At 39.8% G+C, this 23,848-nt stretch overlaps 1 protein-coding gene across 10 annotated transcripts in view; it reads left to right on the forward strand.

The window, feature by feature from the left end:
* The window catches only part of tjp1a (tight junction protein 1a), a 166,443-nt gene that overhangs the window by 106,443 nt on the left and 36,152 nt on the right, over positions 1 to 23,848 (forward strand). For 9 of the 10 annotated variants that reach the window (XM_037534268.1, XM_037534267.1, XM_037534270.1 and 6 more), the window contains one exon: positions 21,345 to 21,401. In XM_037534268.1, the coding sequence (XP_037390165.1) occupies positions 21,345 to 21,401 (57 nt within the window). Of the gene's footprint in view, positions 1 to 13,812; positions 14,184 to 21,344; positions 21,402 to 23,848 lie in introns of those variants that run through there. The other variant, XM_017702705.2, reaches the window with a different exon arrangement.

Here is a 23,848-nt window from a genome sequence, read left to right on the forward strand (position 1 = left end):
TTTAACCATTTAAAAATCATTAAGATCTAGGTTTATTATCCCTTTCTGACATTTTTCCTGCTGCTGAAATACACTGTTCTGTTCTTGTAATGTATCTAGGAGCTCAAGCTTTACATCTTTAGGGAACAAGGGAATGTAGAGGTTATTTTAAAAGTAAGACCTGAGCAGTTCCAGCTCTCTTGTCATTATTGATTAGAGAGATTTGGGTGTATTGTAATCTCATTTTGTAAAGATTACATAGATTGTGTGAGTGTGATGCCTCTGATTACTTGTATTATGCTGGAAATAGTACTGAATGTCTGAGGGTGCTGATGCCTTGAATTTGCCATTGAAAACAAAGCAGTACTTCTTTTACTACCTTTGAACACGAGCTCCTTGAAATTTTAATATTCTAGTATTGAATATTTATCAGTGTCACCTACTCCCTGTTTAGCCTTTGAGTTCTTGACTACAAGTGTAAGGTCTTCAGGTGGACACAAAAAAGGATTTAAGTTCTTCTGAATTTCAGAGACACTTCAAATAGTCATGCGTGTGCTATTCTTTACATTAAAGGAAAGAATGATGAGAATTTGACAATAGTGGGCTTTCCTGAAAAATCAGTTTTCAGTAGTATTATAGATTCATAATTATTGCAAAGTTATAAAGCCCAGGAGTTTCTGAAGTCACACAAATTTCCTGGGCTTTAAAAGCAAACAGCATTGATAACAATGGCAATCTACACTCTAGCAGCAGTGCTGGGTGAGGTTTAACATCATATGGTGCCCAGTTTGCAGCAGTAAATAGCCTCCTAGCCTATATTGTGTAGTCATAGGGCGTTTTAACTGAGATGAAGGTGGGAAGAGTGAGTAATTGCTTTCTAACTGTAGTTCTGTAATTCTGCAGGTTTGTTGACTGAGATTAATTCACTGTGTCATCATACATTGCATGGGGTTTTATGTATTTCCAGATTTGCTGGTTACAAGTTTGAGGCTTCTGACACTGTTGAAAAGTGCAGGCTTTGGGCCTTATCAGCTGCTGTGTGCTCCAATCAGGTAAAACAAAAAGATGTTTGTAGGGGTATGCCACTAAGCTACCTGCTTTATTTTCAGTGAGTTATATAACAAAGCATTTATTGTAGTCACAAGTATTATTTAGAATTATTTTGGCATGTTTTGGCCTGTAATAGGACCGATGTGTTTATGCCAGACTTCAATACCTAGTGTTAACTGGGCACACTGTTACTGTGCAAATTAAACCTGTGTGATATCTAAGCATAATTATCACTATATCTTCTAGTTAAAAATCATTATTATTAATTACATTGCCCCCTTTCCCTGTTTCAATGAAAATCTTTAATAAAACTTATACATTAAATATGATAGTGAATAGCCCAACAACTTTTGAGAAGTACTCCTCCTGACGTTATAATAAACTTTACTTCAAACATGTGAATTCAAGCTTCTTCTGCTGCAGCATCGAGGCAACTACGTGCTAGTAATGCTTCCTGCTAGAGAAACTTTAGACTACAAGTAGTTTCCAAAGCCATGCTTATGTGCTTTCCGCACTAAAAACAAGCCATTTTTTCATCATTATAGGTCATAATTCAGCTAAATGCTTGGGCACTTAATCTGTGCTGGAAGTACTGCACGGTTTACTCAGTAAATCACATGCAGCGCACACAGTGGGAGGTTTACTCTACTGGAGATTTAAAGGCACCATCATTATTGAATATTTTAACAGTAATAAAATATTATGTGTACATTTTACTTAATATTATTTATAATATTTTTCTGAGAATACTGGCCATAGATAAGTATCAGTTTTCTCATCAGGTTAGAGCTAACCTTGCTGCTGTGCGGTGACATCCTGTCATTTTATCTCGTTTTTACTACAGCAAGTCACTTTGAGGAGAGCTGAAGTTCCAAAGCACATCAGCGTTCATTTTTGTTGCCATTTACATGAAGGCAATGAAGGAGATTCTATATGGTGAAGCTAGCATTAACACAGGCAGTTTCTTAAGAAACCAGAAACTGCAGAAGCCCAGGCGTAGTGCAGATATGCCTTGCTTTAGAGGGATGTGGTTCTGAGTGTGCTGTCAGTGCCTTGTTAAAGCCGCGCTGCTGCCTGGCATCACCCTGCCCAAACCAAAACAAGTCAGCCAAAACGTTTTTATTTATAGAAACCATTTACCAAGGACATAACTTTGCCTAACATGAAACTGCTTATATCCTTGTTTGCTTGTAGCACTCTCCACCCTTCCTTGTTGCTTTTGGACAGTTTTGTCTTACTCAGAAAACAGGAAAAACTTCCCATTACCGCAGTACCAGAGCAGCAGAGAGAACCTGGGAAATCTTTCTTCTAATTCTGCCCCTTAACTACAAACAAGTTACTTTCATGGCATTGTAACACTGTAAAACACTGTAACTTGGTTATCCTTAGCTATCCTTTTAGACTGAACTCATTACCCCATGTAATAGTTCTCTTTGTCCTCTAAAGTATTAAGTGAAACAAATGTTCGGTTTTATTTTAAATACTGAATGTAAATGCCAAAGTGTATTTTTGACCATCAGAGGATTACATCATGTAACAATTATGCATATTTTACTAATCAGTATAACATAAAAGTTGCTTAAATTGTCTCTGGATGGTAATTAGATGGCGTACTGGCGCTGGGAATTATGTTGCCTATAGTAATGCCTCATTAATTCTGTGGCTGCCTCTGCTGGTCCATTGTGAGTAGTGGTGCTGTGTGAAAGCTCGGGAATCCCTTTCAGTGTCTCCGGCATGGTGTACTAGAGAGCCATGTGACTGTTCTCTAGGACAGGGTTTGTCAGTCCCAGACACCGTGCATGCTGATGTAGTTTCCTTGTCGTAGTGCTAGGAATGGACATTTTATTTTGTGATTCATATATCTGCACTGATCAATAGTATTGCAATGTCCTAACTATAAAATATTATACATTGTAATGAATAAAAAGGAACCATAAAAGGTTCAAAAGGTTCAGCCCTGCTTAGATATGGCAGTTTTGCTTGATGTGAAATGCAACATTCAGATAATAGCAGTGCCCACCCATACTGGTTTACCTGATTTAACTCTGGAGGGCTGCTGATTAGCAGATGAGTTTAATCAGAATTGTTAGGGGAAGCGGAAGCATGAGTCAGGATGGTGAGCCTCTGTGAGAATTTAGAAATCCTGGGGTCTCACTCTCACTCTCACATACTCTCACACACTCATACCCCCTTCCCCCTCCCTCCTCCACTAGTAGTCAGTAGAACCCCCTGCTGAATGCAGTCATTGTTGTACAGTAAACATCATTGTGTGTGTGTGTGTGTAGTACTGAGGAATTCTGACGTGGGAGTCTTGTTTTGGTCTGCAGCTGAAGGGCTTGCTGTGGGAGGGGTGTGTTGTAATGCTGCCTCATCAGCCTAATGAGCAAAGACCCTGTTCTGTGCAGTGTGTGCTCTAGGGATGTGCATTTTGACTTTTTTCCCCCTATTTTGATATGTTATAAAGTATCCACAAGAATTCATGAATGGATATGTGGGCAGCCTCAGAAAAAAGGATAAAACAAATCCAGACTTTGGCCTAAAATAATATAGGCCTTACTGTTTTAGGTGACAGCACTGGAGCTGCACAAAAATACAGCAGCATGCAGAGGAACATGTTTTATTATTCAAATATAGCTGAGAGACATTGATAGGTTTTTGTGGTAGATGAGTAACAGAGGCTGCCTCTTCAGATAAGCTATTTAGATAACAGAGATAAGTAGCGTAACATTGGATGATGGTGAGGACTTGATCTTTTTTACTGGATTCCTCACTGGATGATCTATCAACATAATTATCAGAGAACTATATTTTCATTGTCTCTGACCCAAGCTAACATCAGCTAACGTCGTTAGCCTAACCCATCACTGTCAAACATCACTGTCTTGAATTGCTTCCATTATATTACATAAGTCAGAATGGTATGTGAAGTAAATATTTTGTTACATTTTAAACACTGCAATGAAATAGAAAAAGGCTTTTAGCTGTAACGGTGTGGAGTCACATAATAATTATGTACATCAATAATAAATACAATGGGGCTAATTGTTTACTTAAGAGCACATAATCAAGACAGCCACAATAACAATTTAAGAGCAGGTCCCGTTTTCCAGAAGGTTCTCAGAATAGGAGTCTGTTCCTGTTGATAAGAGAGGGATTTGTTCATAGATCAGTGCTCCTACTGCAGGGCCAGAACAACTTTCTGATGTAAAAATCTCAACAGGCCCTTCTAAAATTTCTAAAAGTGAGAGATGGTAGGCTCTTCTATACGTGTAATATGTCAGAGGTTTCTTTTAAAGTGTTTTCTTAATGTTTGTAAGTTTCTGCGGGAGGTATTGCAATCTCAAAAGACACATTTCAGTGGGTTGAATAAATGCCAAAAGCATGTCTTTGATTTCTAATTTCTTGTTTTTCCCCAGAACTGAGATTTGAATCTTATGCGTCTTCTACCCTTTGGGTTTCATTTGACAGCAACTGCATCGTAAAATAATTTGTATGCTCTTTTAGCTGCACCCTTACTTAGGGTTTTTTTTTAAGTAAAAAAAATTTACTCTCACTGTGGTGTGATTCCCCTTACTTTGGTGGGAATATTCTTGGAAAGGAATTATTATACTGTGTTTCATCTCTGTCCAAGCTCTAGCCTAGAATCTTTTGAGATCTCTGCAGCTCACATCAGAACAGAGTGCTCTCAAAATAGACATAAAATAAAAGAAGTGGACTGGTCAGTGTAGTCTGCTGCATTGGTCAGTGGCAAAGCTGTTTCCAGTGTTATCAGAGAGAGAGAAAGAGTGCAGGGCCTTGGCTGCTTATCAGCACATTCCTGCCCTGTGGAATTGTGTGTGTGTGTGTGTCTGTGTGTTTGAGAGAGAGTTTGTTTTTGTGTGTAAGTGTGTGTGTCCGGTATAGGAGCAGCAGGCCAGATAAGTCTCTGAGTGCTCATTGGGTCAGTGCAGGGCTGATTTAAGCGCTCCTGTGGCAAGGCCAGAATTTCAGGGCCTGGTTTTCGTCCCTGACCTGCTAGCACTCTGCCACTGCAGACTACAAGTAAAATGTCTATGTGAAAATGTGTGAGTGGTGGTGTTTTTTTCTCCTTTTTTTTTAACACAAGCTTAAACACTAATAGAATACACACTGATACGAAGCACTTAGCTTACCATTACTATGCTGTTTTATAGAGGTGTGGGAATCTGTAGGCACCTCACAGTTCAATTCCGTTTCAATTTCGATCTGTTTTTGATTTAAAGCCTGCAGCGTGACTGTTCTTCCTGTATTTGTCAATAGCAAGTAGTGTGGGGCCAGTATTCTTCATGTACAATTCTGCTGATGCTGATACTTAAACATGAATAAAAAGGAGAAAAAGGACACATCTGCCTTAATTAGCATTGCAGAGAAATGTAGCGTTTTTACAGAGGGTTACAAATGCAGTAAAATGAGTAAATTGCAGATAGTTTTGGGCAGTAGTGCAATAAATGCATTGTCCAATATCGGTTTGAAATATCTATCAAAGCTAACCATCTGCCAGATGCCAGTGATTTATCTTCGTGATTTTTCACATTATCTGCCAATAATACAATAATACAAATATGACTGTGATATTGTTGTGCCTCCCTAGTTAGCAAAATTGAATTTGAATGTAGCCTTGTTGCTATAGCTTGTTGTATAGCTCTGTTTCACAGTTTCTTCGATTTAACTAAAATCTAAAAAGCTAAAAAGCGAAAGTACATTGTTTGATCTTTTTGCGCGTTGTGGTATACTCATGGCATTCATTTTTCATCTGAAATATCGGTGCTCATAAAATATTTTATCAAAAGAAAAATTGAGAACCCTGTCATAGTGCAATTCAAGGTAACATACTAAAACAGATTACAGTCATTTCAAAAGTTTTTAAAATTTCTTACGTTTTTCATGTTCTTATGTAGCAATGTTTACTGTAGAAACTACTTCATGACATTTTTATGCTGCTACAGTATTTCTAACTTGTTCAACATGTTGTTTTTTTTTTTTGATAAAATTGATTTCACAAAGTTTGTGTTTTTTTGCGTCTATATAAAAACCTCATTGACCTTTTGTAAATCAATTCAGAATCTTTCAGAAGAGAATTGCAGTGCGTCTAGGAATTGGTTTTTTTTCTCATCCCTATCTTGCTGCTTAATTTTTGTAGGGTTTTTTGGGTTATTGGGGTATTTCCCTTGACTGAAAATAAGAAACATAACTAACTACTGAACAACACCATTTACCAACTTCTGATAGCTGATGACCAGGTCCTGAGACCACGGCAATGTCTGATGCATCAGTAATGTGGCTCCACAGGTAGTCTGAGAGCGCTGCTCCTTTCGTGTTACTCACCTTTGTCCTCTGCCTCGAAAACAAATTGGAGTACCTCAGACTGCAGCTTACACAGTGGGAGGTAATTGACTGTGCGCTGCATTTCTGTATCCACTTGAAACGTATCTGACTCAGCCGGTTAGCCGCTCAGCAAATGGGTTTAATGTTAGCGTGTTTTGAACTGTATGTTTCATACGTCATACATACTGTTATAAAGTTTATCACAGAACTCGTACCTCAATTGTTCAACCAGTGCACCGCTTTCTGCTATTTGAGTCTGACTTTTTTCCTTTTGTTTCAATGTCAAAGTGACAAAGCAAAATATAAAGAATGGGTTTTCACACCACAGAAGCTTAGCGAATTCAGTGCTTTTCTTCTGCTTGCAAACACGTATAGTATGGTAAGGAAAGTTCCTTACTTTAGAAAGACTTTCAACTTTTATTTTAATGAGCTGTGAGTGAGATCATTAATATGATTGTAACACATTTGTTATCATCAGTGATAAGTAAAACCTAATGTCCTTTGTCGGCATTGACTGTAGATATTGACTTAAGGCAAAATAAACACCTTGTAAGGACAACATAAGAAAAAGTCAACTGATGTATCAGCCTTGTGAAAGAAATGTACTTAAACACACTGTTTAAAAGTAGAGACATGGAGACAGAATAGTTCATAGTTACATGGTAAAAGTTTAAGTGCGTTTGAGGTTTCTTAGCTCTTGTGTGTGTGTGTGTGTGTGTGTGTGTGTGTGTGTGTGTGTTAGAGAGAGTGTTAGAGGCTTGCATGCTTCAGTGGGGATGACTTTGCTGTTGGGGTTGCTAGAACAGTCACAGCGCTAGCGCTGGGTCACTGGGCAGGGTTAGAACAGATGAGGGGTTTAACACAAATGAAGTGTAGGTGAGTTTGAACTATGATGGAGTTCACTAAAAGTAATAGCACACAGTGAATATGGGCTAATTTTACAATACTTAAAGAGTGCCAAGTCTGGGTAAAGCTGCATGAAGGCAGAGTTGAAGAGTCTGAAGTATTTGCGATTTGTTTTACTATTTTTGTTTGTTGCATAATTACATATGATTTTGTTATGTTCACTGTTCTGAAATGGGGAAAATATTAAAATGTAGAGGAAAAAAAAACCTTTTAAGAACCTTTCCAGATGTTGACTGATACTGTGTATATTATATCAAGCAGTGGGTCTCAAACTGGTCCTCAGGGCCCTTCGGGCCACCTGCATTTTTGCTTGATTTAAATACACATGGATCTGTCTGTGGGGCTGTTTTGATAACCACTATATATGGTTTAAATGCTATTTAAAAGCACTGTTTGGACAGAGACCTGGACTACAAATGTACCCAATAACCCTTGTTATCATTGTAACAGTTCTAGACTAGTCCACTTGAAAAAAGCAGCCCTTAAAGTTAATGTGGTCCAGAATGATGAAGAGAAAGAGAGGAGGGTGATGGAGTGTCCTGTGGCTTGGGTTGTGTTGCTCATGTGCTGGCCTTTTCCAGCTCATCTCTGCCTTTGTCAGGCCACGAGGACTTTGAAGAGAAGCATGGTGCAGATTAACTTTTTAATCTGGGATTATAGGTTTTGTATTTTTATTCCCTCAACTATTCCCATCAGAGGCTGAATCTCTGCTTGCATGTTTTTGCAAAACCAAAAGAATCCTACTTTACCCAAATGGTGACTGTCATATAGGGTAATGCAATGCTTTGTAATAAGTAGGAGATCATTGCAAATGCTTATGTTCTTGTGCAAAACATTGTGAAGTACCTATTATAAGCTGCACTTATATTTTGTTGTATTTCACTGTGTTTTGTAGTATATTGTGCTGTATTTTATTGTATTGCACTGTGTATTGTAGTGTATTGTATTTTATTGCATGGAACTCTGTTCCTTTTTCTCCCTGTATCTACAGTGACCTTTTTGTTTCTAGCGGTATCTGAGCTCAGGACTGTCTTTTTCTCTAACCTATTGGTAACTAGCAAAGATACTTTCTGTAGCTGGACAAAGCAATTCTTGTAAGTCGCTCTGGATAAGAGCGTCTGCTAAATGCTGTAAATGTAAATGTAAAGTACCTAAACTGGTTGTGAGTTGAAGTTGAGGTTAGTTGTCCCCGTGGTGTGTGTTTGAAAGTGGCCTGTGATAAAGTTACGCTGTTCAGTTTTCTGTCCATGCTGTTATGTTACAACATGAAGAATGTGTTAGTTGGCAGTGTGGATGAGTTATAACTGGATACAAGTTTCTTCTCTCACGTGGAATAATAAAGTGATGTTGAAGCCTTTGGAAGCTTTGCAACTGCTCATAAAGTCTCTGGTTGTCGGTCTTATTCCTTGTTTGGTTAAACATTTAAATAGTTAATACCCGCAGGGTATTCGTGTGTGAGCATCATCTGCAGTGTTCTGAAGAGAACGCAGCAAAAACCCAGCAGTCCTGTGGCTCTGTGCATGCATGTGTGTATGCCTTCCAGCCAGGCCATGTGACTGCGCTGGGCGAGCACGCGTATGAGCGAGCAGCTGACGATGCAGCTGCACACTGCGCTCACCTTCCTCGGGGAGCTGGCTAGAAGAGAGGGATAACGTTGTCATGGTTACGCTTACTATGATGATGTCACAAGAGGAAAGCTTCCGGCACTCCGTCCTGTCGCGCATGCTGGAGTCTGATTGGCCGGCCGGCGGTGTCCTACACTAAAACGCCAAAGCTCTTGGAGCAGGACAGCAGCGGCTCTCTCCCCTCTCTCATCCACGACTGCTCCGAGCTATTTTTACTCTCCGATTGTGACGAAACACGTAACAGGATTAGGCATTTTTCCCCCTTCTCTAGACTCTGTAGTGTTATAGTGAGCAAGATAGAGTTTCATGACTGATCATACGGAGCACTGTGAGAAACATTTGGCAAGGCTGTAGAAACAAGTGCTCTGCTTGACTCGCATCTTTGTCTTAATAATTTTATGTATGCTGTTCTAATAATATAGATCATGAAGAAAAATTTGGAAAAGAGAGGCATGATGCCCCTTTTTTATTCCTAAACCGATACTAAAATCATAAGTATCAGCTCATACCAATACTGTTTTCTTTAAAGAACTACAGTCAAATGTAAACATTTGAACACTCCTGTTCAGATTATGTTTTGTTGGTTTTCTAAATGAAAATAGAGCTGATTATTCACTTCATTGTTAAGATTAGAATTAGATGGATCCAAACAACGTCAACAGCTACCTTCCAGTTAATATCAGATAGAATAGCATTAGGCTACTTAACTGGGCTTATTAAACTTAACAGTAGTCATCCAATAGAACAGATCCTGTCTTAAAAGAGGTACTTTCAGATAATTGGCCCATCACCAGAATGTTATTTTTATTAGTTAACAGTAATTCACTTTTGAGTTTTGAGAACTATTTTAACTTAGCAGGTAGCCTTGTTTCCTGCTCGGTCTATTACCAGGTTTTGTTGTGGTTATTGACGTTATTATTGTATCTATGTAAGGTTGATTTAAACAGGACTACTATTACCAAAGAAATGATTGTTTCAAAATTATTACTTAACAAATTGTGAAAACTGTATAGACGTTGCAGATTTGTACTGGATTGAAATCATGGATCTCATCTGTAATCGCTTAAATTACAGCGCTATCCCCCCAAGTAAAACTAATCCAGCTCGATTTGGACTTAACGCATCCTCTACAGGGAGCTAACTTAAGTATGGTTGATGGTTGACAGTTACCAATAATGTAAATAAATATATCATTATAACTTCACTATGTAAATAATGTCATTATTTCCAGCATAGAGTATAACTTATCTTTATAAGGTCCAGGTTCAATGGTGTTGGTCTGGTATTGATATCATGTATCAGAATGGTGTCATCTGTACATTTTACCATTTGTAGGTTATTATTTGATCATTTGTTAGTCATTTTTTAGTTTTTATTTCAGGGAGAATGGGCTGAATTAGAGAGCATTTGGCTGGCCGAAGGCAGAAATGGAGGGCTGCGTGTGAAAGCCGACAGTGATGTTTTGCCCAGTGCAGGAGCTGAGCCAGGAGGACAGCACTGGCCCAGCCAGAGCAGCACATTAAAAAAAAAAAACAAAAAAAACTGTAGCTCCTGAGGCTTCAAACGTGACCCCATAGATTTGCTGAGTGCAGTGGGCTGTGTTGGAAGAGTTTGGAATGTAATGAATATCATGCAAGCTGGTCTCTGCTCTGGGTTTAATTTATTGAAGCTGTATAATATACAGTTAATCGGGGCCTGATAAGATACTGATTACCAGCTATTGATTACATTTCCAGCCTGATACTGAAAGCTATAATGAAGAACACTGACCTCATTTGATCGTTATATAGTTTATATACCTTCAATATCATACCCCACCCTCACAGATCACAATTCCTGTAAGTAACCTCACATACAGTACCAGTGAAAGGACACACCTGCTTTTAGAATGTCTATTATTTTTAGAACAACAATGGTGCAGTATCGTAGTTAGAGGAATACCATAAAAAATATTTTTTTCTGATTTCTTACTGCTCTTCAGTCATTGCATAGCTTTGTTTAGTTTTATCAGCAGCACACCTGATTTAATTTAATGTTGGGTTGAGTAGCTAAACTAGGTATTGAAATCATAATGTATTGTTTTCATTTATCTGTATTTATTTTAATACTAGAGCTTGTCAAATAAATGCTTACTGCACAGATAAATAGCTTTATGATTTTTATATAAATGACTTCTGCACAGTACTGTATATGTATACACATTACATTTATTTTTTAATGTATAAATAAATTAACTTCATAGATAGGCATCATATCCACTAATTCACCATTAATAGTTATCGTAGAAACAAATTTCAAACATTATTTAGGCATGAAGCATAAGATATTGGATCAAGAGGTCTAAGATTTTGAAAACCACATGTTCAGTCTGGTGTGTCTGAACTTTTGACAGGTACTGTATGGCAGCACTGGGCTGTTATTATAATGATATTTTTACACTGAATTGTTCCTGTACTGTAATGTTCCATTCGCTGCAGGTACTGTGAGTGATAATCCTGGATACTGAGAATTTGACCTATAAAGGGGAAAATCAGGATATGACTGTGTGCAGTGTGAACTGGGAATAGATCACCTGACCTTTCTCTGAGAAAGACACACTGTGCGTGCGTGCGTGTGTGTGTGTGTGTGTGTGTGTGTGTGTTTGCGTGGAATGACAAAATAGGCCCAGATCCTAGCAGCACTTCCAAGTGTTTTGGGAGCAGTACATAGAACAACACCACACACACACACACACACACAGTTATCTGGAGACCAACTTTAAAGGATTAATGCATTTAAGATGGATTTGAGGCAGCATGCTTTTGTGCCTGTTTTGAATGTGTTTGTATCCCAGTGTAGATGTGCCTCTCTTTATATGTGTGTTAGTAGCAGGGCTAGGTATTGTCAACACCTTCACAATACAGTACGCATCACAAAGCAATATGAGACGATACAGTGACAAAACAATATATACATTGAATATTTTAGTTTCAAAAGCTTCAGTAATAAAGAATAAATAAATAAGTGATGCACATATGCAGGTCTAGGGCTATAAAATCACCAGTAAAATCACTAAAATTGTTGAATTCCTACCTAGGGCTTATTTGAGCACTTTCTAAACCCTAGTTAGTAGCAGTTTTAGCATACGTGTACGTAAAAGCTTGCAGCAGTTTCTAAAAAGAATAATGTCTTTTTTTCACAAATAGCATTGTTCCATCTTCTGCCTGGGGGGGCGAGACAGATTGTCAAGAAAAAAACTCATAAAGATGGAGCTCTCATGTGACCTCAGCCTATTTTTGGAATAAAACTCAGCAGGGATAAAAAATCTTGCCAACAGTCTTGTCAGCTCTTTACAATGAATACGGCTAGAGAAGCTATACTGGACTTCAGCACGAGTCATAGTGAAACAAAGCAGAGTCTGTGGAGTTCTGGCAGAGGAAAGTTTCAATGTGTGTGTTTCATTATCATGATCTGAGCGAAGTTCCACTCTCATCAAGCCTGGAAATGAATCCCATCTGTGCCTAAACACCAACTTCATGACCATGTATTGTAGTTACGAATGCACTGATCCAACTTTTTCTTTTGAGATACCCATTCCAAGCTCTTGCATGGGCCGATACTGAGTACCAGCAGTGGTCTGGTTAGGGCTCCTATGGTTTGTAGTAACCAAGTATAAAAATGTACAGTAGAAGCATTCCAGAGTGTGCCATTGCTTTTAGGAAATGATGTACCAAATGTGGATTGGTCATGTCTGACCAGCGTCCAATCCGTTTAATGAGGTTAATATCAGTGCTGATGTATAGTATACATGATCAGTGATAGCAATACTAATTGTGCTATTCACATAATATCAACAAAAATACCAAGCAAATACAGTATATAATTGATATGAGTTAATCACTTGTGATATGACTACAAGTACGATGACTAGTAGTAACCTGATGGCAAAATGTGAAAGGTGATCATTGTCGTTTTGAGAGAGAAGCAGAGCTAAGAAGCTGGCTATTAGCTCTTCCTGCTATGCCCTATGATGCTACAATGCTAAAATATCTAAATTGTCAGATTTTTCAGATCGATATTCAGATAGTAATGTGGTATTTAAGATGTCAAGACTGATCAGTTAGTAATATGATATGGAATATATCTTCATTTTCTTAAACTAGATTGTTTTTTAATGGGCTCTTTAATCATAACACCACATTATATGAAATATCCATAATTAAATAAGAAGAAAGATCATTGGATTGTTACTCAGTTTTGGCTAGAATTGGATAGCTGATGCTGCCACATAGTCTTGTTTCTACTTTTGCAGTAATGTTTGCTTAAAGGGACATCTGACAAATGAATGTACCTCTGTGTGTGTGTGAGAGAGAGAGAGAGAGAAAGAGAGGGGCACTCCCTCTGTCATTTAACTGTGTTTACTCTTAACTGAGACCTTCCCTATTGTACAAGACTGAATTTAGCAGTGTTTAGTCTGGCATGTTTTGCCACATTTGTTAGATTTCTGCATCTTTTATTGGACATTAAGGATGCAGACTAGTTTCACAGCATTAATCATGAAATTTTCAGTTCAGTACAGCTGTCATTATGTGCATACATACAGTATGTGTGTATGTATGTATGTATGCATATGTGTTTCCAAAGGGGCTGTACTAGCTCTGATCCGTGTGCATGATCAGTGCAGTGTGTGTGTGTGTGTGTGTGTGTGTGTGTGTGTGTGTGTGTGTGTGTGCTGCAGCCCTCACTGCTGCAGTTAGAGCTGCAGGTATAGGACGTAAGGCAGATGCAGCAGCGTATAGGACAGTAGATATGGGCTGATTGTAACTAGAGGTTAGGGTGTGTGTGTGTGTGGGGGGGGGGGGCAGTGTGTGTGTGTGTGTGCGTGCATGTTGCAGTAGTACTGCATAGTGCTGTCACAGTCAAAGACAGGGGGTAGCTCACACACAAGCTCTCTTTCACATGCAGACTCTTCTGTACGGACCTGTTTTTCGTATTGGGGATTTTCCAGGCTACATTTTGCCGTATGCTGAAGACGGAATATCATCTGTGCAGTTTCCTCTGAGTTTATCTCCTCGCTTCATCTCTTTCCTGGGGACGTGTGTGTGGACTACCTGTCTGTCATTCTAATGAGGGATCTTCACTGCACTGGAGGAAAAACTGGAGAAAAAAAAACTGGAGCGTCCTGTGCTAAAACTAACACTAACCCTCTCCAGACTCTCTGAGGATGTATTGAAAGGAGACTGAATGTATGGAGAGCGTACAGAACTGTCAATAATTTCCCTCACCCAGTTGCACCATCCTGTGAGTAGACTAGTGTGTCTTTATCTGTTCTAGTCCAAAGGGAGATGGTGTGTACAGTTTACGTTGCCTCTGAAAACCCATGGGGATTTGTATGTTGTCCCTTTTCAGTTGTAACACATTGTTTAAGCAACACTTCATCACATGACAAAAGAAACAACTCCCTAGAGACTATGTGCAGTGTGTGGCACTTGTATGCAGCCTCAGCTCTATGTGGAAATCTTTGTTTGGAGATGCCATTAGATCAGATGCTGATGGATTTACAGAGTGCAGATCCACCTGAGATAAGCAACTAAAGCAAAAGTGTTTCTAGCCTTGAAGGCGTCTGAGCATAGCTTTGAAGCGTCTTTGCTGGTCGTGTTCTGTGCTGACTTTAAAAGGAGTGCTGTGGTGCTTGAGTGTGTGTGGGACAGACAGCAATAGTTTTGATCTACACTGACTTGCTTCTTCATGACATTCTGTCTCTGCTCTTTAGCGTCTTGGGTAAGGGTGGACAATACAGCAAAAAGATTGTCACAATATTTCAGTTTATAATAACTGTAAGAAGTTGTAATGGACATCAGAAGCACACCAGAAAAACACAAAATATTGTAGTAAAAGTACACTGTAAATTTAATTATATGACACTCCACATACTGTTTACCCATAAACCCAATTAAATAGCTCTTACGCACACAACAGAGGGAAACCTTAGCAGTCATGTGAGTTGCCGTTGTCCAGTTGTTTTTTTTTAATGAATGTTATTAGCATTCTTTAAGTCAACAAAGGCACCTGCTGGTGTGTATTTGCATGCATTTGTTGAAGCACTTTTAAACAGTTCATTTATCAGCATGTTTTCTTTCAAATTTGAAAATTCTTTGCAAACAGGAAAGGTCCTTCCTGCAGTGAATCCCAGCTTGTGGATGCATCCTGTTCCATGCAATCAGTAGCCCCCAGACACAGTGGCACAACTCTTGAGATGCTAACAGCTGTAAACCTCAGCATTAAACCAGTCATATGTGCAGACGCATACGTGTATGTTATTTCCTGAGGCCATTATCTGTGAACCTGCCTGTTTGTTGCCATTTGTTACTATGAAGTATTTGTAGCTGGTGCAGTCATCTTGCAAAAGACCAAAGTTCACTTCAAGACTCAAGGTTTGATGCCACTTTATCAAGCTTGACTGTTAGAAGGACTTGGCTTGGCAGTTGGAGAGCCCTTGATCTAGGTAACACAGTGAATGTTTGTTCCAGTGTAAGGATGTTGAATCATTTCCTGTTCACTGAAACAATGGAAAGGGTCAGTACTCAGTACTTTGTGCCTTTCAGTCAGAGCGAAACCTGCCACTGGCCAGTGGATCAAAGACATCTGGGGCTTTTCAACTTGTACAAAATAAGGTCTTGCTTCTGTAGACGTGCAGCTTCAGATTTTTGTAGTGTTGGTCTGTAGAGAAGTGTGTGGGTGTTACTGGCTAGCTGACATTAGCTTCATCAATAATTGATTAGCAGTGCAGGTAGAATAGCCGCATTCAACTGCCTTCTGTTCCTCTTGGTCTAGTCCGTCCCAGCTCCTGTTTATGCTTACACACACACACACACACACACACACACACACACACACACACACACACACACACACACTCATTTCTTTCGAACGGAACGTTTCTCTGTAAGAAGCTAATAGTAGCTAGCGCAGCTGAAACAGCTTAGTGGGAAGTCTCCTCTTTCTCTGCGTGTATGTAAGCGTGTGTGGGGGTGTGTGTGTGTGTGTGTGTGTGTGTGTGTGTGATGTAGATGCGGGAGCAGGGGAGAGTGAGTTCCTCTTTATGAGGTTTTTATTTACACAGCTGAAGAACAGCAGCTCCCCCTGACTAATACAAGAATAAGAGTTATCTACTTATCTACATCCCAGGAGTGATATTGATAATGGGAAGTAATGGAAGTTGCTTGTTAGTGCAGCTAGTACACATAAAATGATAATGACCACTAGATATGCCTGCAAGTGGTTTAGTTCTCCAGAGAGCCCATCTGCTATCAAAAACACAAGCGGTAAGCCTTGCTGTTTTCCTTAGAAATGCTATTCAGCTTATAAAAGTGGCCACAAAACATGACCACAATATTCAGTAGTGTTCAGTCATTTTTTGGCCAAAATAAAATGAATAGTTCTTCCAATCATATTTATTTATTCAGTGAATTTCTAAAAATAATCCTAAATCACAGTAATATTTGAGATTTCATGATACATGGTAGCCAAAAGAATTTGGATTGAATCGACTTGTTGTTAGCCCCTTAATACTCATCCATCATCAGGAAGGCTCTTAGTTTCACCTTAGTGTCAGCGTTTTAGGCCACCTTTCCCTGGCAGCTCAGGAGCCTGCCTCTAACAGAGGGGTTCTTCAGAGGCAGATCAAGGCTCTGGCTCGGAGCAGGACTCCCCGCGCCTGGCCTTTGTTCCCCAGCACCCTGCTCTGCTCTTGGCTCATGCTTTGGCCTAGGCCTGAATAAAAAAGCGAACATATAAATATACCCCGCTGTCTGTGTGGCCGCATAAAGAACCTTATTGTTCAGGATCGCTTGCAGGGACTTATTAGATAATCGCTGTCTTTCCAGAGGCTTTGTTATTTCATTTATTTTCCATCGAAAAGCGAGTCTTTATTTTATTTTTTTTTCCCTCAAGGCACTTGGGTTGGCTTCTGAAATTTGTGTGAGGGACCTGTGGACCTACGAGGATGCGATTGCAGAGCAGATAAAGCTGCAAGTGTAGTATGTTGTAGATCCCTGGCTGGGATGGTTTGTGTGGAGTTTTTTGTCTGTCTGTTCCAAAGAACACACCCACACTACCAGCCTGATGTTTTACTTGAGAGTCAGGTCAGTAAAGTAGCTGCAAGTGTGTGGAAGTTTAGATTTATGATCTAGACCCTGTTTTCAGAGCCTGACTGAAAAATGCTGATGTAAGGGTTCCATGTATTTGATATTTATGAATAATTTGCTAAACAAAATAAAATCTGATTTCACTATACACTATTTTTGATTTTGAATAAGCAAATGTAATCATGCTGCAAAATTTTTGTGCTACTGAATATTTTAGCCTCCTAACCAGGGATGTCACTTCAAAAAACCTATAGCCTGAATATTCATTAATTCATATGAATACTTAAGTATCAAAATTAGTCAGAATGCACAACCATACTTATTATGGCTGATCTTTGGCACAAGCATAACACGATACAAACTAAAAATGCGCAACAATTGGATGAAAAATAAGGAAACTAAGATATGCTTGTTAGCTCTTTTAAATTGGTATAGGTGACAGGCAACTGTCTTATTGAAGTGGGTGAAATCATGAGATTCAGCAGAGATTCAGCAGAGGGACAAAGTTTAGTTAGACACAATAGGATTGTAATCTTTGATTGGTGATGATTCTGCTGCCTGATTCTTCGTGAACGTGCCCCTTGATTAACAGTGACACTATACAACTGCACACCACTGCCATCTCCAGCAAGTATGTTTAATCAGGCCTCTACAGCAGGCCGATTAATTAAAGGATTATCTCATCATTGCGGAGGAGCTGCTTATCCGGGCTGAAGTAAACAATTTGTGATGTGTCAGAGATTCTCTCCTGTCTTCCTGCTGGCTGCTTCCGCATCATGCTCCATACACTTTCATGGACGCATACACAGCACACTGTCTTGCTCTCACATGTGCACAGATACTTTAATTAAGGATGGACATAGTTTATTTAAGCCAACCAGTGTATACCTATTGAGCCCTCTACTAAATTAGAACTAAATTATATGGCAATTATGTATAAGCTACAAATCTCAAGCCAGTCTTTTTGTTTGTGTTCTGTGACTTCACTTTAAAACAGATTTAAGAAATGTGCATAAATAAGAACAAATGTGTGAGATGTCAGCATAAAAGTGCCATATCTGCAGAAGTCTAGTTTTCTAGTGTACAGTGGTAGTAGCTGTATGGGATTATTAAACAGTCATCTGAAAGTAACATAAAACATAAAAAATAACAAAAACGTAAGGACAGATGAAGCCTGGCAGAACATTTGTACAGCTGTAGCTAGCAAACATCTTTTGCCAGCCATCGTTTGGCATGGTGAGTGGGGTGAGTAAGCCAACTAACTGCACAGATGATCTACAGATACAGCTTTTACCATGTGGGGCAGAGGAAAGCGTCAGCTATCAAGACAAGCATTACTGTCTATACCTACATGGATTTGCTTGAATCTGAAGGGATTTATTCTTTAATGCAGTATTTACAATAAAACACAGCACATGATAAAGGCTGCTGGTAAACCTTACGATGACTGTAGAAAGAACAGGCTTGAATAGGGTTATACATGTAAGGTAGCTAGGAATAAAATAACTCTTTGTGTGAGTATCTGTTGTGTAAACAGACATGTGCTAGGTATGTCTTGAGACGTTGTGTCTTTGCCTATCATAAATCAGCAGTTGAGCAGTGCCAAGGGCTCGAGGATAGGCACAGGATGTACTGGCTAGAACTTTAGTTCTCATCTCATAAACTGCATCACTAAGCTGTGGCACAGTGATATACCATCATAGTTTTTGAAGTGTAGGGTTGGAATTCTTTATTCTAGGACTGAGTTTTCCATTCGTATAACTATAGATGGCACGGTACTGCTTTTTTCAGATCAGCCTCATGTCTAGGTATAACTTATAAAATAAGGGAGTGATCTGCCGTTTCTGGTGCATCACCTGCAGAAAGTATAGTCTAGTGTAGACTAATTGAAATTGAGTGTCCGTAGATACAGAGCCTGACAGGTTGAGAGAGGGAAAGACAGAGGTAATGATGTCCTACGGTGCTGCTGGTTAACTTGTTCTTCCATCAAAGTACAAACTCCTCTGTCTGATAGGGCTTTCTCAAGCTTGCCTCACAGCCTCCGTCCCAGTCATGTGACCTCAGTATGGGGAATTTTTCTCATGGTGGGGGCCTCACTGTCTGCTTGTACTGTCCAGCGAACGGCCACCCTCCAACCTTTCCAGCACAGGAAAGGAATGCAGAGGGGAGGGCAGCGGATGGTTTTAACTGGGTCAGAGCCTCTTTTCACAATGGAGTTGGGCTGTGAGAGTGGTGGAGTAGAAGAGGGGGCGCATTATGGGAACAGAGTGAGGGAAAGAAGAAGGTTTTCTGGGCTGAAGGCACCCCCTTTTGCTGGTTATTCTGGTTGAACGATCTCCCAATTGACTGCTTGTCATAATCAGGTCAGGGTTAACTGTAGGTTGATCATAGGGACACATAGAGTTCAGGGGGTTGGGCGAGTCCCTCCCAAACAAGAGCAACAGAGCAACTTTATAGGGTTGCATATTAGAGCTGCACATTATACCATTTGTTAATTGCTGTAACTGCTGCAGCACTGATATCGCAGAACACTCAGTATGTAAATGAACCTCTAATGTATTATGGTGTGCTGTGTAGAGATAGACTGATCAGTGTTTTTGGGGCTGATAGCCTTTTAGCATGGTCATAAGAAACTTTTCGCAAATGTAAAGACAAATGACATGAAATAACGTTAGAGCAATCAACAACACAGCAAGTTTTGTACCTAACGTTAGCTAGGTTGTGGGTTAGCAAACTGTCGCTACTATTACTGCTGCAAAGCTAACCAGGTGCTACCACAAACATTAGCAAACAGGAAAAAACAATACTGTCTTGTTGACAATGAAGCAGCAAAAATAAGCGATTGCTCCCACTGGTCAAGCAGAAACAGAGCAACCTCCTCATCCTTTTTCATGCCTTTCAGCTCTCAAAGAAGCTGAAGTCAGATGTACTGGGAAGGTTAAAAGGACTGACATGCGATCAGATTTTTAGTCCTGTGTCTTGTGTTTATTTTCAGCCCATGCCAAAGCTGAAGGTCAAGAGGCTAATTTGTTTCTGTTAGCTTAGCTTACACCACGTAAGCTAAGCAAACAGAAACAAATCTTCAAAGTGTCAAAGACGAGGCTGAAGCCTTCCTGTTTGCCAACTTCATATTTCAGCTTTCCGGTTTCACCTTAAATAATACAGCAGTCACATTCTGGCACCTAAGGTGAAATGTGGGTCATATGTTTTACATATTTTGTCTCGACACATTCTGTCTGTGTAGCTTGAAGCGTCTGCTTGAAGTATGTTTCTGGTCTAAGAGTTCCTCTTCTCATAGAGGAATTGTGGATCGGTTCTTTGAGTTCTCTTTCTAGTTCCAATTATCTCTGTCCATAATATCTGCTGTAATAGCTTAATAACAAAAGCATCTTTTAATTTGATATTATTATTTAATCAACAAACAGAGAAAGTCTGTCAAAAGTTAGACTGCTTTTGTAAGTACTGTAAGTACTGAGTAGCCAATATGTAGATCAGCCCACAATACTATCTGCAGCACTGGCTGCACGAGAGTGTTTTCTATTTGCTGTAATAGCCTAATGTAAACTGGCAGCAGGAGGTTAGTGCTGCAGGGATGCATTGCTTTCTGTCCACAGCCCTTCTCTCATCACTACACAGCAGAAGGAATCTGAATGCAGCCTGTGGATTTGTGGGCAACATGCGTGTAATATGTTTGCATTCAGGACAGAGGGATGCTGTTTATGAACAGCGCACTGCGATTTCAGGCTTGATTCAGTCTCTGCTGGACGAGACAGAGCATTTCTTAGCTTTGCAAAAGACATTGGACCGTAGTCTGGCACACTGTAGGATGCATACAAGACCATGCTCCATTAAGTGGACAAAGGGTTTAGGGTATGGACCATTTCAGTGCATTTTGGCTGCCTGCTGCTTTCGTCTATTCATTTGTTCATGTGTTTGTTCTTGTATAAATGATTTGTTTGTTCATAATATTTATGTGTATAGGAAGTTGATCATTGACATGACCCTCATGTGCAGTGTGACTGGGATTGCTGTCTTTCTCTCTCTCAATGTATATATGTTTGCAAAGAAATATGTGAATATTTTATTGAACATTGCTGAAGATTGCACTTCAGCACGTCAGGTGGGTCCTTCACTTTTCCAGCACACACACTGTCTCCCCTTTATGTTTTCACAACCCGGTGGGTGGCTAAAGGCGGTTTGTTTTGCTGCAGAGGGCCGAGGCTCAGTTACACTTCTGACTTAGTGTTTCCACATGTGCGCTCATTCTTTCTGTCTCTCTTACTCTGTCTGACCCTGTGTTCTTGCTGTCTTGCAGAGTGCAGCGATGGAGGAAACGGTTATATGGGAGCAGCACACGGTGACACTTCACAGGGTGAGTGTTGAGCATTATCTCTATCTTTTTTTTCTCCACTCATTCTTTCCCCTTGTCTCAATCTTTCCTGCCAAATCTTCTGCTTTATTTCTCTTCCAGCCACTTCTTCTTTCACTCTTTCTCCCTCATTGTCTTGCTTTCTCATTCCCTTGCTCTCTCCCTTTTTCTTCCCTTTCTCATTGCCAGCTGCAGGACGTGTGGGGATACGCTCACAAAAGAACTCCTGTCCAAATGGCAGGAAGTGTGTGTATGTGTGAGGAAGAAATGGCTACTCAGCACCTCTTCCTCTTCTTCCTCTTCCTGTATGTCGCTGTGTTGAGGGCGAGAGATGCAAATATGCTATCTATTGTTTGTTCATCATACAACTTTTCATTACGTTCTGTGCTAGGAATATACCTGCTACCTCAAGTTTAGCAGCTCATTTTTCGCAAACATTAATCAGGATCCATATTTACGGATGTTAAAGGAGGACTAAGCCATGTGTGCAGTATATTTGCTGACGTTAATATAGTAAAAGCTGAGGTATTTCTAAAGCAGACCCCTAGCCAACAGTATTGTTCCAGCTGGTTTATGAGGTATCTTTAAGACATGCCTGTAATAAAGATTAAGTCATGGAGAAGTTGGAGAACTCAAACTGGAGAACTGAGTCATGGAGAACTCACTTTTTAATTATTTAATCACTACCTAAATCTTGACACAGTAAAAGTCTTGAAGGAGCTCTGGCATATGGTTCAGTGCTTGGTAAGAGACCACAGTCTTTCTTGTGATGGTGCTGTCTAGACTTGCAGATTTACTGGTAGACAGCTATTTAGCAACGGGGCTATGGAGCTTGAGGAGAAGTCAACTACATCTCCCAGTATTGGCCAAGTTAGCAGTATTGTGTTAGAGGAGTCTGAAGTTTGTTTGATGTCTGAAGTTTTTTTCTTTATTTTCACTTTGTGGCTGTGAAGATAACGTAGTGGATGCTTGTATCATACCAATTACTGTTGTGTGCTGTATGACATACTGTTGACAGAAGTTGGTGTCATTCACATATTAGAAAGTCCTAGTCTAGCTGGACCTCTCTCTGGCAAAAATGAATGGGCTTTTCAAAAATCCTAAACTCGATATGTTTTGTTCTGTTTTTTTCAGTGCATGTCACTGGATCTTCTGAATTACAAGGTCATTACGAAGCTGAAATATGAATATTTGCTACATGAGAGCTAACACTGCTGGATAGTAAATTGGCACCAAAAGACTGGCAACTAAGCAAAAATAACCCAAAACAAACCAGCAAGCTTTGTTGAATAGAACAGAATTTAGAGCTATTTGTCACTGTGTTTTGCACACTGTGAAATTAGACCTCCGCATTTAACCCATCCATGCAGTGAAACACCCACATACATGAACACTAGTGAACAGACACACTAGGGGGCAGTGAGCACACTTGCCCAGAGCAATGGGCAGCCCTATCCATGGCACCCGGGGAGCAATTGGGGGTTAGGTGCCTTGCTCAAGGACACTTCAGTCATGGACTGTCAGCCGAGAGGATCGAACCAGCAACCTTCTGGTCACAGGGCTGGTTCCCTAACCTCCAGTCCACAACTGCTCCTAAGTTGATTATGTTAAGTTGCTTTGGCAGTAGTAGAGTTAATTAGGAGTAGCTGGCGTTATACAAGGTGATTCAAATAGATTCATCCAATTTCAAAGTGCAATATTTTTACAACCGTGAGGTGCCTAGAAACCAATCACATACCAATTCAAAGAGGGCTCATAGATTTTCTCACTGTCACCGGGAGATGATTCCCTTCAGTCTATGAGGAGATGGGGACCCCTGAGCAGAAAGCATTTTGCGTTCTCCACTTCAATAAGAGTGAATCCATCATAACTGTGCAATGAGATTTTCGTCAGCAGTGAACCTCCAACAGCTCAGAGAATTCATTGTTGGTTCCACAACACTGGATGATCTCTGAAATCACATTGAAAGAGAGTTGCTAATTATTATTGTTGCTGTTATTACTATTGGCAAGAGCAGCAGGTACACTACTACAGTATTGGGTTTTAGCTATCTGTAATCTGTATATACGGACATGAAAATTAATTGCTTATTCCAGTAATTGTGTAGATCTCAAACATATTTTCTAATACTGTTTTAAAAACATTAAAATGTAAAAGTTTTCTGATGCCTCTCATTTACTGTCTTTCATGGAGCTACTGTCAGTAATCAAAACTAGACATCTGGGTGCTTTAATTGGTCCAAGCCTGAATACAGCATAGAAACTTTCGGTCTGAGCCCAACCCAATCCAGGTCACTACGATTTGAGGACCTACCTGACCCCACCTCATTTAGTCTGAGCTCGACCCAACTCAAACCACTTCATCAGGTTTTGTGTCTGAAACCGATCCAAATACAAGGAAATTCTGTCTGAAGACCTAACAGGGGAATTGGACACAACCACTTTGGGAAG

The sequence above is a fragment of the Pygocentrus nattereri genome, chromosome 25 (genome assembly GCF_015220715.1).
Source record: "Pygocentrus nattereri isolate fPygNat1 chromosome 25, fPygNat1.pri, whole genome shotgun sequence".
NCBI lineage: Eukaryota > Metazoa > Chordata > Actinopteri > Characiformes > Serrasalmidae > Pygocentrus > Pygocentrus nattereri.